Source organism: Acartia tonsa, chromosome 4 (assembly GCF_053477335.1).
Source record: "Acartia tonsa isolate MP-2025a chromosome 4, ASM5347733v1, whole genome shotgun sequence".
In the NCBI taxonomy this organism is placed as follows: domain Eukaryota; kingdom Metazoa; phylum Arthropoda; class Copepoda; order Calanoida; family Acartiidae; genus Acartia; species Acartia tonsa.
The window spans coordinates 18739447-18758372 of record NC_137263.1 but is presented as its reverse complement, the minus strand read 5'-3'; the positions used below and the strand labels follow the sequence as shown (position 1 = coordinate 18758372).

At 34.7% G+C, this 18926-nt stretch overlaps 2 protein-coding genes across 2 annotated transcripts in view; both read right to left on the bottom strand.

Annotated features, from left to right (window-relative positions):
- LOC145318028 (uncharacterized) overlaps nucleotides 1-17740 on the bottom strand; it is a 41893-nt gene extending 24153 nt beyond the window's left edge. Inside the window, exon 1 of the mRNA XM_080159341.1 lies at nucleotides 15486-17740. Coding sequence (XP_080015467.1) covers nucleotides 15486-17397 — 1912 coding nt within the window. The 5' untranslated portion in view covers nucleotides 17398-17740. The remainder of the gene's footprint in view (nucleotides 1-15485) is intronic.
- On the bottom strand, nucleotides 9822-12488 carry LOC145318029 (uncharacterized). The gene is made up of 3 exons (XM_080159342.1): nucleotides 11924-12488; nucleotides 11531-11614; nucleotides 9822-10970 (listed from the first exon to the last, which is right to left on the bottom strand). The coding sequence occupies exons 1-3, from the start codon at nucleotides 12173-12175 to the stop codon at nucleotides 10797-10799; spliced, it is 510 nt and encodes a 169-aa protein (XP_080015468.1). The 5' UTR covers nucleotides 12176-12488; the 3' UTR covers nucleotides 9822-10796.
- Nucleotides 17741-18926: the final 1186 nt, after the last annotated feature.

The window sequence follows — 18926 nt, the reverse complement described above, 5'->3', positions numbered from 1 at the left end:
CAACTAAATCATCTAAATTTTCATTATCCTTAGATACATTTGACCTTTGCTGTGACAACCCAACACCCAAAAAAGATTTCTCCAAAAAATCTGGTGTTACCTGTCCATCCTTCCGCCTTCCAACCACCTCTGGACTAGCGCCACAACTATTCTCCTCTTCAGTAACGCCTGAACAAGATAAATTTCTTAAAGTATTGGGAAAGTCATAGTTTATTTTCAATTCATTGTCCACAGAGAAAAACTCATCTGTAATCACTAAGTCAATCTTTTCATCTGGAGTCAAGTCTAGAGTACTCTCAATAACATATATTTTATCCCTTGGCACAATTCTTACCCCTTGGTCTTTCAATTTACACTTTTCTAGGGGTTGAACCTCAAACAAACTGTCAGAAATTACTTTTGTCACTAGACACGGACCCACCCATAACGAACAGAGTTTACGAGCTACACCAATCGTTGTGACGTCATAATAAATATAACAATAGGAATTTATAGCTATCGGCCGACCTATCCTTTCTGTATTTTCTACCTGTAAATACTTCTCAGTCCTCTCTTGTCCAGTTCTCCAATTTCTGTCAAGACAATCCAATAACTCTGAAAAATTCATATGTTTAATTTTCGTGCGTGTTAAAGGATCAAATGCGTCAAGCGGAAGTTTAGGGTTTCGTAGGAAAAACTTGAAAAACGGGGAACATCCTAACCTCCGATTAAAAGAAGTGTTCATACAAAATTGTGTAGCTTTAAGTTTATGAGCCCAATCTCCATCTTGAAAACGTAAATCAGTCTTAAGAAACGAATACACCGATTGGTTGTATCTTTCACTAAAATTAGAATTAGCTGATCTGGGAGGGATAAAAATTTGTTCAATTCCCAACCTTAAACAAACTTCCCTAAAAACTTTCGATTTAAAACTTTGTGCATTGTCAGTCCTGATTCTCTCGCACAATCCCCAAACAGAAAATAAATTAAACTTCAAACATTCAATAATTGTTTCAGCTTTAACATCTTCAATAGCAAACAACCACACATATCTAGTACAACTGTCAACCACTATTAAAATATGCTTACAAATGACTCCATTATATTCACACTCATTCAAAGGACCTATAGCATCTATGGCCAACTCTGCCATAGCCTCCCCAGCCAAAGGTGAAAATTCTATATTATGATTATGTTTTGGTTTTTTACGTCTATTCAAACAAATGACACAATTTGCAACTGCCGCCGCTACATATTTAGACACATAGGGAAAAATGAAGTGTCTGTTAATCCTGCTCAAAGTCTCCAGATAACCCCTATGTCCCGCTGTAACATCTGCATGAGCCAACAAAAAAACTTTATTGTACATTCCAATAGGTACCACTACCCGTTCTATAAATTGAAATTCCTTCTGGAGCCGCATAGGTGAAGTCAAAATAATTAAACCATCTTTAAAACTCAAATGTTCGAAAAACCTTAATATTTGTTTACCACGATAAGGCATTTGAGACAATTCTCTGGACGTGGGTTTGACATTATTAACAATAAATTTCCTCACCTCAACTAGAACAGGATCCTTCACCAGACTACGACTGAATTCTCTTGCCTTCAATCTGGACGCTATTTGACTGGCCGTCTCTGCTCCAATTCCTGCAATAAGACATAATTTAGGATCTTCTAATTGATATACAGTATCCAATATTAACTCTCCTTGTTCGTCCGTCGATAATTTAGATATCCTATCTTTACTATCCTCTAATGCAGTACGTGACAATATATCAACATTAGTATGCATCTTGCCCTGCCTATGTACAACCTCATAACTGAAGGTGGATAAAAAATTTATCCACCTTATGGTGAGGCCAACAAAATATCCGTTCTGTCTCCAAGTAGATAGATGTTTCAGTGCAGCTGAATCAGTTCTCACGATAAATTTCTTGTGTCTCAAATAACATTCAAATCTTTCAACAGCATTTACTAATGCACATAATTCTCCTTTATGCGCTGCATAATTGGCTTCATGAGTTGAACAAACACGTGACCAACACGATATCATTTTCTCTTGACCATTTTGTTTTTGACTTAACACTGCAGACATAGCTGTAGATGACCAATCTGTATCCAACACAAATGGTTCAGCCTCCATCCTCCAATCTGGAAATGATTTACTTATTTCTTCACAGAACAATTCTCTAGTCTTTGTAAAAGCTTCCATACTTTTTTCATCCCATTCTATTTTACTACTGTTTCTGAATTTGTTCAATGGTGCCGTAATATCAGAAAAATTCTTGAAATATGAACCATAATAATTTATGAAACCAGTAAATCTTTGAATATCTTTACCTGTTTCAGGTACTGGCCAATTCTTAATTTTTTCAATATATGCTTTGTCCATGAATATGCCTTCTGCATTTATAATATGACCCAGAAATTTCACTTCCTCTGCAAACAATGTACATTTTCCAAGATTAATCTTGAGGCCTGCTTCACAGAATGTTCGTAGTAGTGTATTCAGATGCTCCAGATGTTCCTCCACATTCATGCTATACACAAGAACATCGTCCAAATAAACTAGACAAAATGCTCTTAATTCAGGACTCAAATCCATTACTCTATCCATCAATTTTACAAACGCACTTGGAGCATTGGTCAATCCAAACGGTAGCCTCTTGAAGCAATACTGCCGTCCATTAGAACAAAATGCTGTATATTTCCTGACAGATTCCTTCAAATGCATTGAATTATTCGCCGAAGTAAGGTCAATAGACGTAAAAATCTTCTTTCCTCCAAGTTTATCAAATAACTCACCAATGTTAGGCAAAGGATAACATATCTTCTCAGTTATCTCATTTAACGAGCGATAGTCCAGGACAAACCTGACTTTCACCTCGTTAGTGTTTCCCACTTTCTTCTTAACAGCAAAGATTCCAGAATTAAACGGTGAATTACATTCTTCTATCACATCTGTCTCCAACCATAAATCAATCTGTTCTTTTAGTTTCTCTGCATGATGAGGATTAAGTCTAATCATTCTATTTTTGAAAGGTTGAGCTCCAGGAACTAACTGAAAGTCATACTCTTCCAAAGTACAAGATCCAATATCCGTAGGGTCAATCGATAACGCCTTAAAATTCTTTAAAAACAAACCAACTATTCTACCTTTCAAAGAGACGTTATCTTTTAAAAACGGAACTTTATCCAACTTCAATTTATCTTTAATAAAACGAATCTTCTTTAATGTTGTTGACACATCTTCTTTAACTCTATTCTCTTGCAACATCGCTATCTTCTCCGCTAAAAACAAATTTCCAACCAAAGTACCAGCAGGAACAGATTTCTTAACAGTTTCAAAATTCGTAATTTTAGTCATAATTTTACCGTTTTTTCCCACTTCCGTAATTCCTTCATTTATCAACAAGTTATTCCGGCTACAGTAACCTTGTCTAGGAGCTATATAACACAACTGTCCTTCAGGCATATTTCCCTTAGTTGAAACTTCTACCACAACTGTACTTAATGCTGGAATTTCTATTCGATTTTTCAATGAACAAATCCATTTTTGGTCTTGTAACTCAGCTACATTAATCTCAGGTTTCTTAGTTCTTGCCTTCTCCAGTTTCTCCAGAACCGTATGAACCAAATTCTTCACTACAATCTTTCGTTTAGCTACCAAATTCACACTGATTCCATGCATCTCAATCCTGTTACCATCTTTGGCAAATATCGTCTTCACGTGATTTTTGTTAAGCCAATGACTGCCTAGATTCATAGGTACAGTCATGCCAGAAATCACAAAGCAATCTTCTTGAAAACTGTGGCCTCCAATCTGAAATTCAACATTCCGAACAACACCATCAATCTTGATGCTGGAACCCTGCACGCCTGTTGCTTTCGAATCCGTCTCTTCAATTGTACAATCAAGTTTTCTAGCCAACACTTGAGATATCAGGCATCCTCGTGCATTGCCGCTGTCAACTAAGGCCAGGATTTCCATGCCACCAATCTTCGGTGGAACGTAGACTTCAGCCGCTCCAGTCGCCATCTCAGAATCTTCATGAAACTTAGAAAACAGCTATCTAACCAACACCAGCAGTTATGAGGTTGTAACTATCCAATTTACTATCAAATAACTATCTATCTGTTTGCAACAAATAACAGAATAACGGAATAAAACAAATCACTCACCGACAAAATTTCCTCCACCAACAGAAACGTCCAAAATATCTCTTAATCCACAATCAACAAAACTTCTCTCCGGCCAATCTAAAATATTACAAACATTTTAGATGCCAATTAATAGATAAATCACTTTAAATAAGAATTAATATCGGTATTAATATATTTAACTAATTGTTTACAAGACTGATTTTCGAACAGCAATCCTTATACTAAAGTAACAGGATGTCTGTGTGTCTGTCTGTCTGTCTGTGTGTACCGAAGGATCTCGCTAACCGCTGAACCGATTTGGTTCTCCTTAACAGGGTAGATTCTCATATGTCCCGGGAAGGTTTATAACTATTTTGGGGGAGGGTACCACCACCCTCCCTAGAGAAATTAAATTTTTAAAAAATTTACCAATTCTAGAAAGAGAGTTCAACGAAAAATAAACATCAAACGTAAATTTTTTTAAACTTTTTCTTTTAAAATCTAAAATAAGAAATTGAATTATCAAATTCGACTCTCTCCTCCTCAAGTGCCCCTAGAGGCCTCTAGGGGCGTAGCCGCTAGTATATATAATAGTAATCAAATATTAACAGCATAAAACAAAATCTTAACAACTCACCATCAAATAAATAATGATAACAGTATCTCTCAACCACCACAAATACTCTTCTCGGCCAATCTAAAATAAAATACAATTATTTTAGATGCCATATTTAAATGTTTTCACTGAACAAATAAACTTGCAACACATTCAATAAAAGAGATTGTATTAAGAAATATAACATAAATCAAATATTATCAATCACCAAGCAATTAAATTAGTCTTTCTAAATACCATAAATTCAATTCTTTTATAATTCAATAAAATATTACCTAATAATACTATTATTATCAGATTAATAACTGATCTCCTGCACACTACTTTGATGTATGAAAGTTTTGAAAGTTGAAACTCAACTAACTATATATCTCCATACCTGAGAGCACCTTCTTGCGCAGCTCAGCTTCTGTGCGCAGCTCAACTTTCTGCGCATGGAACGCCCCACGCCTGTTAATCGTTGCAGCTACCTCTCTACACCACCCCATTTTGCGCATACCAGCTCTGAGAGATAGTGCAAACTTCTTTGCAAATATGTTCACTCCCCCATTCTCCTCAAACAAGAGAGACAGCTCCACCATTTTTGCGCACACCAACTCCGAGAGACAACCCCTCCCTTCCTTCATAGAGAGAGACTACTCCACGATTATATCTAATGCATTATAACAATTTTGCTTCATGAAATTCTAAGCTTCATAAAAAATTTTGCTGAATCAACATTACTAAATCGCAATATAATTGTTTTAAAATTAAATACTTAAAACCACAATAACTGACTCAACTTTTAAAACAATTTTCCACATTTCAACAAAATTTAATACTTTTCAAATATCTAATTTCACATTTTTATCAAATTTAATTCAATTTTAAATTCAAATTAATATTCTTTCAATAGCAATTTTACAAAATTGTATTCCTATTTCGTTATTCCATTTTCACTTCTTTATTATTCTTATCTCTGTTAGACTCCACAACAGTCTGAAACAAAAATGAATTTTTCTAATTTCAACAAAACATAATCAAAAACTAAATTAATTATTTTGATTTCTATTATAACATAATCTCATAATTTCATATACGGTCATAAACAATATGTTATCTTTTCATAATTCAAAATAAACCATCAAAATAAACTATCACAATATTAGAGTTGCTTCGTTCACTCTTTATCATTAATTTTGTTTTGTTGTTGTTTATTTACAATGCGCATAAATCAAAACAATGCCGCGTAACAAGTAGAAAATGGAATAAGGTTTTAGTGGTCATAATACATACAAAATATTAATACCATAAAATGTCATCTATAATAGCACTATTCCATGCCTCAACTTCCGCTACAAGATCATCTTCATAATCGCGTGCCCCTAAACCATCGACATACGCCACTTCCTTCGTATCTTCCTCTTCTTTCACCTCTCCTTCAATTTCACCAACCAATTTCTTTTTATCAATACCATTTTCATTCTTTTTAAAACTCTTTTGCCCTGTCTTATAAGGAACAAAAGGCTTGTTTCCCCACCGCAAAAAGTATTTTCCTTTAGGATTAGGCAACTTTTTATCTCTAATATCAAAGCAATCCCTCATCATGTGACCTTTTCTATTGCAATAATAACAAATAAAACCACCTTGAATTGCGCCAATTAAAGGAATAAGTTCAGCTGGTCCGCCAAATTCATCAGATAAATCAATTTCACATTGATTTATTTCGTATGACAAATTATCTTCATCACTAACCTGATCAATAGTTACAGGATTTGACTTGGAACCAACGCCACCAACCATCGTTTTAGCCAAAGCCATCTGGTTTGTTGTACATCCTCTAGCCATTGACCCTGAAATTTGGTTAAATTGTAGCCCTTTAACAATCAGTTGTGCTTTAACTATTAACTCTGTCCGAAACTTCGTTATCATTCGCACTTGTCCGTCACGCTCCAAATCCAACGAAAATTGACGCATCTGATTAGCCAAAAGTGGAGATAAGATCACATTACACACTTGAGAATAGAAATCCATAAACATATCATCAGTTGGTTTCGGATACGCACGTTTCCAGAATGATAATATCTTATCAAAAAATGCATCAATCTTATCATTCTCATGTTGCATAACACACAAATACGCATCTTTACACACATTTTTCATGTCGGGTGGTAAAAATGTCTCTCGCATCTTACACAAATACCCCTTTAATGTTAATCGTCTATTCTCCATATCAGCAGGTTTTAGCGTATAACCACAAGCGGTTCTTACACCCACACACTTTTCAAACAGAATTTCCTTACACACTTGATGATTAGTCATATGATACCGTCTAGTAGTCATCCAAAACCTCTCCAAATAATCATCAAAGAAAATCACATCATCGTCTACCAAAAATTCAGGCGCATTTTTTCTGAACTGATCATCAAGCTTAGCACACGTTTCATTGTACCTATGAACATTCTCCTCCCCCTGCGAAACATACAAAGATCTATCTGGTACATAAACAAGAGATTTACACCAACTAACCTGCGATTCACTCAGTCCAGCCTCAAAGAAATTGAGCGTATTAAAATCCTCCGCTTTAACCTCAGAAAGGGCTGGCCACCACATGAGAACTCCATTGTAGATATTATCCACAGCATCAACCTTAGACAACTCCCAAAGTTTTATGATCTTATCTTCATGATCTTGCATTCCACCAAAAATAGTTCGAGAACCACTAGCAAACAATTTAGGCTTCTCCTCTGATCCTCCAGATCCTCCAGATCCTCCAGCCGTCCTCTGCCACGGCATAGAGTTATTCAAACCATTCTGCTGGTTATTCAAACTATTCTGCTGGGCAATTCTATCCAGAATTCGCTGCTGGCCAGTCATAAACTCATCCACAACCGTCACATTCTCGGTTTTGATATCATTATCAACACTAGGCACCACCACCTTATTAAGACGATCTTCTAAATCGTCCATACGAGTAGCCAGTCCAGCAACCGCAGCACTATTAGTAGTAACATTATCCGTCAACTCTTGAATACTAGTCTCCAGGGGTGCTATACGCCCACCCATCTCCACCGCCACATTATCAATCCTAGTCCCAATAGCATGAATCTCATTCTTGACCGTACCCCAAAAAGTAATCATGTACTCATCCTTCTCCACCTGAGACATCTTCCTCCATTCAGCAATGTCCATCCTGGTCACTGCAAATATCCTGAACAAAAACCAAAAGCAAAGAAATAATACAATTAAAAGAAAATCTGAGCTATAGATTCGTACTACACTACTGCGCCAAAATGACGTGTAGTAATAGCAAGAACAAACAGCTAAATATTCTAATAAAGTGTATTAATTCAAGACAAGTTAAACATACAATAATAATATTAAATATAATAGCAAGTATTCACTTTTAGGTTCGTGCCGAGTTGCAGAGCAAAGTCTTGCTCCGAAACGGTTGACACAAGAACTAAAAGCTAATATACAAAATACATATAATGCTCTCAAGTCAGGAAGAAAGGGACTATACATCACATTTGTATTATAAACTTGTATCTCTGACCCTAGCCTCTAAAGGCTTGATATTTATGGGACATAAAATGGTAAAAACTACTAAGTCATCTCTAAGGGTACAACTTTATCATCTCATCCCTTTTGGAGATCTTTTGCTGTGTACAATATACCTTCATACATTCTGCTTTGCCTCAAACCCCTACAACCCCCCCCCCCCCCACCAACCACGTATTTATTTTTCATGCAAAAATTTAGCTGGTTCCACCTTTTGCTTAAAAAATATAGTATCGTATTATAGACATCTTTCTGCGGATATTAAAAAAAGTATAAGACTTTAACCAGTTTTGTAAGCTCTGAGATGCTTAAGACCCGGGATAACAAAACTGGTTTTGATTTATGATTTTTTAAAGAATATTAGAGGAATGCTGTTTGTAATACGATTCTATACATTTCAGTATGGCTGGTATCTAATTCTAATACAGCGGATATCAATCGGGTTTGAAGCCATACTGAAAAATCATGTATAGATTCGTATTACAAGCTGGAAATAATATTTTGTAACAGCTTTAGTTGATTTAAATGATTTTAAATTTGTTTTCTTGTATAGGTGCAAAATTTAATAAGAGAAAATATTGTGACACTAAGAAAATTCCTACATATTTTACATTTGTTTTTGTCCGGCCACGCCCATTCTATTCAAAATTGACAGGTAACAGCAGGGAGGGAGGGGACATTAGGCTGTTTATTACACTAGTCTCAAAAGTTTTATAATAACGTTTTCTAATTCGTTGGCTAAACAACTTTGAGGACTAATATTGAATTTTCATTGGTTGTTCATTAAGTTGAGTGTCCAAACGTTTCAACCCCTGATTGTAATTTACAGAAGGGTTAATTTTGTGTACTATCATTGGGGATGTGCATCAATTTTTTCCGTCATTGTCTTATCCCTTTTGATCTTTGGGTAACAGTTTTACTAAAATAACAAGGACAATAACGTGCTAAACTAGAGGCGGATCTGGATAAATAAATACCCGGGACTATCTGGAAAGTGGACAGAGTCCAAGTAAATTTAAGTAAAAAGGGAAAAGTTTGTTTTCTATGTTTTTATGTATTCTGTATACAGTTGTGAAAACCCTGAAATTCTGAGGTACAGTAGAAAGGGGAACTAGCATGCATTTTAAGTACGATTAATTATCAATAAAATCAAAAATATTATTGATAAAAGTACAGTTTATCATATAAAGTAGTAATAAAGATTCTGTCTGTAGTATAAGATTTATTTAACTATTGAACCGATGGAGTTCACATAGGTCTCGGAATGGTTTTAGGCCATTCATTTTTGAAGTGGCCCCTTTGAATTCAGATGCTGGCAATCACTAGTTAAATACTAAAGTACCAATAGTACAAAGAAGCTTTTTTCATAGAAACAATAATTAATGTTTTGATTACAAATTCAAGTTCTAAAATATGACCCTCAATATTTTTTAATAAATGGACACACATAGAATTAATTTTTGTTGCTTGTTTTCTGCTAGATTGTTGTTATTTCTTTATTTTTAAAACACTTCTACCTGCAAGCAGTAACAAACAAGAATTTTGTGATGAAAATAATTTATTTTGATGATCAAATTAATCACAATAGATTTTATGCTCATGATAACTTGGCAATTAATACAATACAATTACAATATTTGTAAAAAGGAAAAAAAATAAAATCAAAAAAGAACATTTGTATGTATATATACATATATATGACTATGAGAATGTTTTCTAGGCAAACATGTATAGGATGACAGTAAACAGGATTAACATCAAATTTCCAGAAATACACCTGGATTATGAAATAGGTTTTCCTTATTGTAGCACGTTCAGAAACAATTTAGGTTGCTTTTTCCTCCGTCATTTATTGGTCAGTTCGTTCTTCCAGTAGGAGTGTAGGGGATGGGGCAAAGGGGGTAGAGGGAGGGAGCCGTTTTTTTAGCCAGGTAAATTTCATTGTTTTAGTGTACATTATAATCTTGTGGAAGATCCAATTAATAATGTATCCGTTTGTGCTACATAAGGTTTTATCTATAAGGGTAAAAAGACTAATAATACTCTAATATTGCTTGTAAATGTGCAGAATTAAAAGAATAACATGATCTGCTTTGTCTGTAAATTATTTCAACGGATGAAGTGAGTTAAATATCTGAGGTCGTACTTATCAAAAATGGTTAAAACATAGTTGAAATTTAAATTTTCAACTAAAATATGCGGCAGAAAAATGTAACTTAGAAAAATATTCCTCCTGTTTTGTGTCATGTGTAAAATGTAAATACAAGGTAAAGAATTCTGTTTGGAGGAGCGGTCACTTACATTTTGAGAGGCCATGTTACAAAAGTGTGGCACTTATTTATACTTTTAATTTTAATTATAACATAACTTTTTATTTACTTTTTTAGGCTTTAAAGTTTTGGTTCAATATGAGGATGAAAAAAATTAAACTAAACTAAATTTAAATATTTTTTATCACTTTATTAAATTTGCTGCCAGTGTTTGAACAGCCGGAGTCAGACTGAATGATGTGTGATCACTTGTATCTTGAGAAAGTACCGACCAGTTCTGCCGGGTGCAGGCGCTCAATATCTGGCAACTCCTTGGGTTTCTTGAATATTTCCCTGTACTTGTCCTGGAACTTGTCGCAGAGTAGCTCCATGCCCACCATGGCCATGAAGCCTCCTCCAACCAGAAATGCAACTCCAATCTGAATAAAAAACAAGGATAACATTTGTTTAATTTAAATGAAAAAAAAGTATATATATTTATTAACAATCTTGGAAATTTCCCTCAAAGTGCATATCGAACACTGCCTCTCCCCTGTTGGTTTTATAATAAAATAAAAAATAGAGAGGGTAATTTTTCACTTTGCTTTACCCCCGCAGGGCTACCCAGTAACTATTATAACCTTACCTAACATTAAGTAAAAAACAACTAACAAATCTACCATCTACCCCTCATTTTTTTATTTCAAAAATAAGTGGAGGGGTTTATGTGCTCGATAAGGCATTTTAGGGAAATTGATACAATTCCTTATTTTACTATAAGAGAATTCATAACTATTCGATTCCCATATGGGGTCTCCTAAATCTTATTCAACCTGTCCAAAAAAGCAACACAAATAAGTTTTCTTCTTCTTTGTTATTTAAATTGTAAAATAAGGGATTTTTCTCGAAAAAAATCTAAATCATTCAAATCTCGTGATTGGCCACAGCATTTTTAATTAAATGTATTTTAATTGATAATGAAAAAAATGTAAAAACTTACAATTATCCCAAGTTCAAGAACTGCTCTCATTGACTGTTCTGAAAAGGATCTTTTGGGTGTAGGTGCGGTAGTTTTTCGGGGAGCCTGAAATAATTTCAAAAATATAATAATGATATTTGAATTTAACTAAATCTTTAACTTTAAAATGTATATATGCTTTGTAAATCATAAATATAAAATTTGTTAGTCAAGAGAAATTTACCCCAATTACTTAGTTTTAAATGTTCTCTAACTAACAAAGTTTCACAAAAGACATTGTGCTTCGCATAGGAAAGTTGATAGTCGTTGAACATTTTTTCTCCATTGACCACATGGAAAACTTAGCATAAATTTTACTAACCCACTTTACCTTCCAGAAAAAAAATTGAGAGTCAAACTAAAAATTGTATTTACCTGTGTTGTCACTTTCCATTGACTCTGATCCATTGGCATTCCATAGCCCTGACCTTTCTGCGGGTTCACAATATTAGGATCTGTGCCCTGCCCACCCTCCATCCTGCTGTCCATACCCTTGGAGCTGCTCGTGTCGCTGCTCATGTCCATCTGGTCCACGTCTGTCAGGTCAGCGCCCACACTGACCGCCAGCAGCGCCAGCACGAGGTAGGTAAACATGCCAGGTGCCATCAGGACAATTAAGTTTTTCATTTTTTCTTGTTTATGTTAGAAAAACTGTTTGTTTTTTAAAGGTGAAAGAAATTAACTTTCAGCTGTTTTAACACTTGTGCATTTGGCGATTTAATTTCAATTTTTTTCTTAAGTTTTATACATCACTGATATCTTAACATCAATTATAAGATAATTAATTTTCATTTTATATTGTTAGTATATACATATATAAACTTGTATTATATGTATAATAATATGATTTTAGTTAGCACCTCAGCAGTGTGTGAAGTAAATGTTGTAAAGCTTTGTACCTGACTGCTATGGCCACACAATGACCAGCCTGTTCACACACACACACACATACAAACACACACACATACATCTTGCTACACACACTCTCTCATACAAAAACACACACGCAGGCTTTTATTCTTGATTGTTTGAACAAGACAATATGTTTGTATATATGTTTGTTTTTTTGAGGCTAAAACGCGCGTTTTCATAGTTTTTTTGAGGGCTGCTCAAATATGAAGGAGGAAGCACAGGACCTAGGAAATCTGGACGGATCCAGATTTTAATATTGAAAAACAATCTTTTAAAAACTTAAAGGGCCAGAATGTATAAAGTTTTAACGTAATTTGTAGGGGAATGGTCCGACTTTTATTTTAATAAGACAAAAGTTTATACAAACAGATACCAAAAATATATATATAATTGTATATTACACTTAACATAACATTTATTTAACTTTAACATTGTTAAATACATATAATAAAAAAATAGTAATGATGATCTTTTTCTTTTACGTATAAGTTTTAGATTAGGAAAGCGCATTGCTAAATATAAAAAATCTGAATTCCTCAAAGAACCAATAAAATTTAAATGTACCCTTGAATCTAGTGTTTTTTAATGTGTGTGTTTAGGGAAAAGGGGATAAAGAGATTTGCTTTTTGAAGAATATTGCAAAGCATTCTTTAAAATCATGTTTGGCTTAGGATTATAAAAAAATATATTCTTTCATCTACAGTTGGACAGGAAATAAAATTCATTCATCGAAAAACAGAATTGGAATATACATGGATTTTGTGATAAGGGGAAAAATTGTCATCAATTCAGGCTGTTTTTCCCCCTTTTATTTGTGCATAATCCAGTAAGAGGGGATGAGGTAAAGGGTGAGATGGGGGGAAGGTTATTTTAGCTCGCTTCAAGTTTTATTTTATTAGAGTACATAATAATCTGGTGTAAGAATCAAGTAATGATAAATCCATTCCTTCAACACTGAAGGTAAGAAGCATGGCATACCTTCTAGATGCGAGGCGGCTGTTAATAGAACTTACTGAATATCAATATGAGTAATAAATATAGAAAGTCTAGATACCCAATCACTCAACTGGACCAATAAAACCACAGCGTAGGAACAATCCGAGATTAAAAAGTGTACACATTCTGATAATTTTTTCAATTTTTCCTTTCATTCATATAATGAGTCATTTCCCTTAATATAAAGTAGTAAGGTTTTTTGTCTCAAACTAAAGATCCTGATAATGCTGGTCTGAATCGGTTAAACTTTTCAGGGAAGCGTTTTATATGTTTTTGGATGGTTTTAGGTTATTATCCGACTTCCCCCCCCCCCCCAACCTTATTATGTAATAAGTCAGCTTAGAATAGGAGAATTTCTTTAGATAAATCTTTGCATAGGGAAATTATATCGTTAAAAAATTTGGTCACTAGTATATTGCGAGTGAATCATATGGTACTAAATATAAACAAAAATATTAGCCTGCTAGGATTCCTTTTTATTTGTTGGACTATTGTGATCAATTGTTGATCTAGGGAAATAAATCTATTATTTGGATGTTTCCGACACAATTTTAAACATCATGTCCATCAAGGATAAAAATTCAAACTATGAATGATCTAAAAGCTAGGTTGAAGTAATGTGTTTGACTACAACAGAGCATTTGATGATTTGAACCAATCCATTAATAAGATTTTGAATATCTAGGATTTTTAATATAAACTGCACTGGATCTTAAAAGATAAAGGGGGTAAGATTAATGTTGATGGTTTTTTTATATTCAACATTAATTTTGCATGAAACATTACATAACAAAATATAATTAGTACTATTCATGATAATACAGTCTCTACCTAATTCTGTATAGAATTTCTCGTAGAATATGTCATTACAGGGATCTAAACGGATGAGACAATAGCCGATTGATGTACATCCCAAATAATTCCCCACTTGATGAATCACGACAGCTGGAAATAACGTAAAGGTTTCGTGATTTTTTCCCCGAATTAATTTCATACTGCTGCTTTGTCTGTAAGGTATCATCTATTGTAAGAGAAAGAGTGGGGAGATTAGCTTTGCACATAAACAGGAGCAGCTCAAAAACCTCCCACAGTTAAGACTTCCATATTTTTTTCACTTTCAAACTTTGTATGATGATTTAAAATAGCGTAACTCTATAATCATTAACAGAACGCCTGTAGGTCAATTTTAGACATGTTGATTATTTAGCTGAAGATAGGAGATATAGTTGTTTTAGCCAGCTACTAATTTCACGTTATGAAAGTACACGATAATCTGGTGTATGATTCAGGAAATAATAAATTCATTTTAGCTTCACCAAAAATTCAAGAAATCAAACTCGAACAACATGTTACATAATGCTACAGCATAAAGTTAGAAAATAAATTTCTTCAAATTCATTTTAATATACATCAAATTTTATTATAAACATACATTCTATTATAGCGGTTGAACCCTTAGCCTATACGGGATCTAAAATAAGAAAGAAAATAACCTAACACCACCCCAAGATACATTTGAGGATTCCCTGAAAAGCATAACTTAAACAGACATGCAATTTACAGATTTTTTGCTTAACAAACCGTATAATGTATATTTCTAATAATAGACTAGTGGCTATGCCCCAACCTCTATAGGAGTGGATACACATTTTAATAGCGAAACTTTTCTATAATTAGGGTCGGTCCGTTCATCCGTAAAGGATAGCTGTTTTCGTTAATCTAGACATATTCGAAATGTCCTATCGCTTTCAAACTTTAAATAATGGTTCCTACAACAGCTTACAGCGATTTTAGTAAACTTAGCAACTCTATAATTGTTACCAGAAGGTTCGTATACATCCATTTAAAACATGCTGATTTTTAAACTTGTTTGACAATAACTTCTTGTATGATATAATTATGCTATTTATCTTTTTGAAGTAATGATGCCTAGGACAACAAGGTAGTAATAAGTTGTCATCCTTGTTATTAAGATAAGCTATTGATGTTTTATTAGTGCACAGATTAAATAACTTTTTATAACACTTACCCGAGAATTGAGCAGTTCTTTTAAAAACAAACACCGGCGACTCAGAACCAACAGTTTGATATGAAACTGTCTCACTAGGTGGCGTCGGTTCTAACTTAATACTAGGCTTGGCTGTACACCCCAGCAAGGTGGTCACCTCCTTGGTGGAACAGCCAGGTAAACTTGTGACGTCACTGCTGGAAAATGTGTGTAATGTTGTTGATGATCCAACAAGACTTGTCACTTCACTAGTCACTGAATTCATGCTAGGACTGTAAAGTAAATTTCTCACTGAGTTGTTGGAATTATTAAGTGTGCTATTGGTATCACTACTTATAGACTTTCTTTTTGTACATTCTTGTTTCAGGGTGGAATAGTTCAGTTCAGTGATGTCACCAGTACCATCACCTTTATCATCCCCGAGGCCAATGTGTAATCTGCTGGTGGAGGCCAGGTTTCTAGGTACATCATATGTTTGGTACATGGTACTGACAACTGCCAGCATTACCTTCTCATTGTCATCCTCTGTACAGTACTCTGGTGATACAAGAGCAGCTGTGTCTTCGATAATACCTTGGGCCTCCTCTTCTTTAGGAAGTTGTATTGACAGCTGCATCAAGTCATTATTGGAAGCTTGTATACTACTGCTTCTTTGAAAGGCATCATATGAAGTTGTTTTAGATATATCTTGGCTGCAGGAATCATTTTTTACCTGTCCTGAATCTGAATTCCTAGCATATGATTGATTAATTGACAGGTATCCAGATTCATCTAGATTGGCCCCAGTGCCATAATAGCTGGTAGCAGCTGGAGACCTGCTAGATGTTGGCATAATACTGTTGTATATCCCAGGTTGAGTTGATACACTACTACATGTTGATATAAACACTTGGGGTGGGGATAGATAATTAGCATTTGTCATTGCTTCACATCCAAAATCTTCATTAGGCGTTGCAAGGGGAGAAGCATAAGAAGTTGGCTGTTCAATATGAACAAATCCTGCGTCACTGGGTGTTAATATTTTGGGAGAAAATATTATTGTGTTGGATCTAATTGGGGTTGGTTTTAAGCATGAATTAATTTGTTGGCTAACTGGACATTTGCCCATGTCATTATTTGAATTGGCATCACCAACAATTTGTTTAATTTCTTCATCCAAGGCATCCGCCTCATCCATGGCTGATGATTGATCAAACGATGACAAGTAGTCACAGGTGCCATATTTATCAGATGAAGAATTTGTGAAAGTTTGACAAAATGCTGGCAGGGAAAGATTTCTGTTGTAAGCATCAGTTTCTTGACTGCAGATAAGCTCTGCCAGTTCCAGCCTGGCAGTTTCTATGCCTAGGGAGCCAGTGTCAGGTAGAGTTGGGGGACTCAAGGGACTCTGTATTTGGGTACTCTCTGCCCAGGACAGGCTGTGGGAGGAGATTAGTCCAGAGGCTGGGCTACCCAAGTAACCGGAATCAAGGTCAAGAGACTTCTGTTGGAGGCTTGTTTGTCGTCTTTTAGGAACAACAGGCGAGGTGACACAACTCTGGTCGAAGGAATGCGACCATTTTTGTGTTTTAAACGCAGCTCTGCGGTTAGAAACTGACAACTGCTGGAAGTTTCTTGCTACAGACACATCTGATGAGGAACTATTGCCTGATTTACAATACAGATGGGTTGAGGGTGGCCTGGATCCAGGTTGGGCAGAGCTGCCAGGCCTGGAGGATTGTCTACTGCTGGAGGACCAAGTGTCACTGCCCTGTCGCCAGCTCTTGAACAACTTCTGGCTGGATCTGATCGGGCTGGTGACCTGTGAGGGAGAGGTGACAGTGACCTTTGCCTGACACATGGCACTGCTGGCAGACGCCTGGCTGCTGGTGCTCGAGTCCTGCACATCTCTGATGGGACGGAATGTACTTTGAGGAATATGATTCAAGTCCATATTTTGGCTACACACACATTCACACACAAAAAAAAACAAGCACACCTTTTATTTATTTACTAAAGAATGACAGCTAGCAATGCTGGTCAGGTAATCATATTTTTTTAACTTATACGTTTTTAAAAATGAATACCAAAGCAATATTTCACTTGTCTATCATTTCAACTGCTTTATCACTTATTTTGATCCACAATTATTTACTTATATTTGTCACATAACGACTAAATGTTTTGAAAATTGTTTTGAAAATAATTTGATCAGCTTGCAGAGTAGTAGAACCTTCACACACAACAACTCAAACTTTGTACACCTCTCAGCTGGTTAAACAACATTTTGAAGGAGAGAGAAAGATAAATAAAATAAAGAGGGATAGAGAAAGAGAGAGGGAGTGAAAGGCAGAAAAGGAGAGAGAGTTGAAAAAAGATTGTTGTTAAAAGAGGAAAAGTGACAAGGAAAGAGATTTTGCATGAGAAAGAAAGAGAGGAGGAGATGGAGGGGAAGGGGGGGGGGAGAGAAAGTGTTGCTAGAGGCCGGTCAGGTGAGCACAGGAGTGTACACACAAACACACACTCACACACCAATATCTATCATATACAATACATACACAAAAAATATAATTTTAACGTAATAATGCCGTTTATTATACATAATAAAAAATGCAAATTTGAGTGATTAGGATGTGCTAGAAAAGAAACATTTTGACATATTTTTAAAATTATCAAAATATTGTCAAAATATGTTTGAAAGGCAGCCAGATAAAATAGTCTCGAAATTGGCATGCAAACATGTTTTCTTTTACATTTATACACATTTGACGTAATAATGGAAACATTCTACATACACTTTTCATAAACAAGGCAAGTTCAGAAAGAAAAAAGCAGACGTATTGAAAAAGTGTTTTAAATCTTATTTATCTGCTATTTAATTTTGAGGAAAGTTTCATGCATTTTTTAACAGTCGGAAATATAATAGTTATTTCTCGCATCGTATCATAAACGGCTTTCCGCGGATATAGAATGTACAATTATAAGATTAAAACTAGTTTTTTTAGCCCTAAAAAAAACTAAAAAAACTGGTTTTAATCTTGTGATTGTACATTTTTATATTCGTAGAAAGCTGGATATAATACATTGCTAGACATATTTTTTTTCGTATGGATGAGAACCGGTTCCTATCCACCGGATTCGAATAAATGCGAGAAAAAAGGTTACCCATTTTTTTGCTATAAAAAACTATTATGATCTTTTAAATCTAATTTTGGGAGAGTAGAGTAATTCTCATAGGATTAAGGGCCCCAACAACAATCTAACAACCATAAAACTGAATGGGCAATTATTCTTTTCAGAGAAGCTTCACATAGATCACGGTTAGTTTGTTGCTTACCCGTTATATTAATATAGTTTTAAATTTTTTATCTTGAAGCATTAAAGAATGTTTTTAAATTCATAATTATTACATTTATACATAAAAGAAAGCTACTTAATTAGTCATAATTATTATTTTTAAACCCAAAACATTTACTTTACTTT

Excerpts from the sequence above, each read along its gene's own strand:
- LOC145318029 (XM_080159342.1), bottom strand. The coding sequence starts at position 12,175 with ATGAAAAACTTAATTGTCCTGATGGCACCTGGCATGTTTACCTACCTC. Across the intron at positions 11,615-11,923 it reads AATGGAAAGTGACAACACAG|GCTCCCCGAAAAACTACCGC; the intron begins GTAAATACAATT and ends AAATTATTTCAG. Across the intron at positions 10,971-11,530 it reads TTCTTGAACTTGGGATAATT|ATTGGAGTTGCATTTCTGGT; the intron begins GTAAGTTTTTAC and ends TTTTTTATTCAG.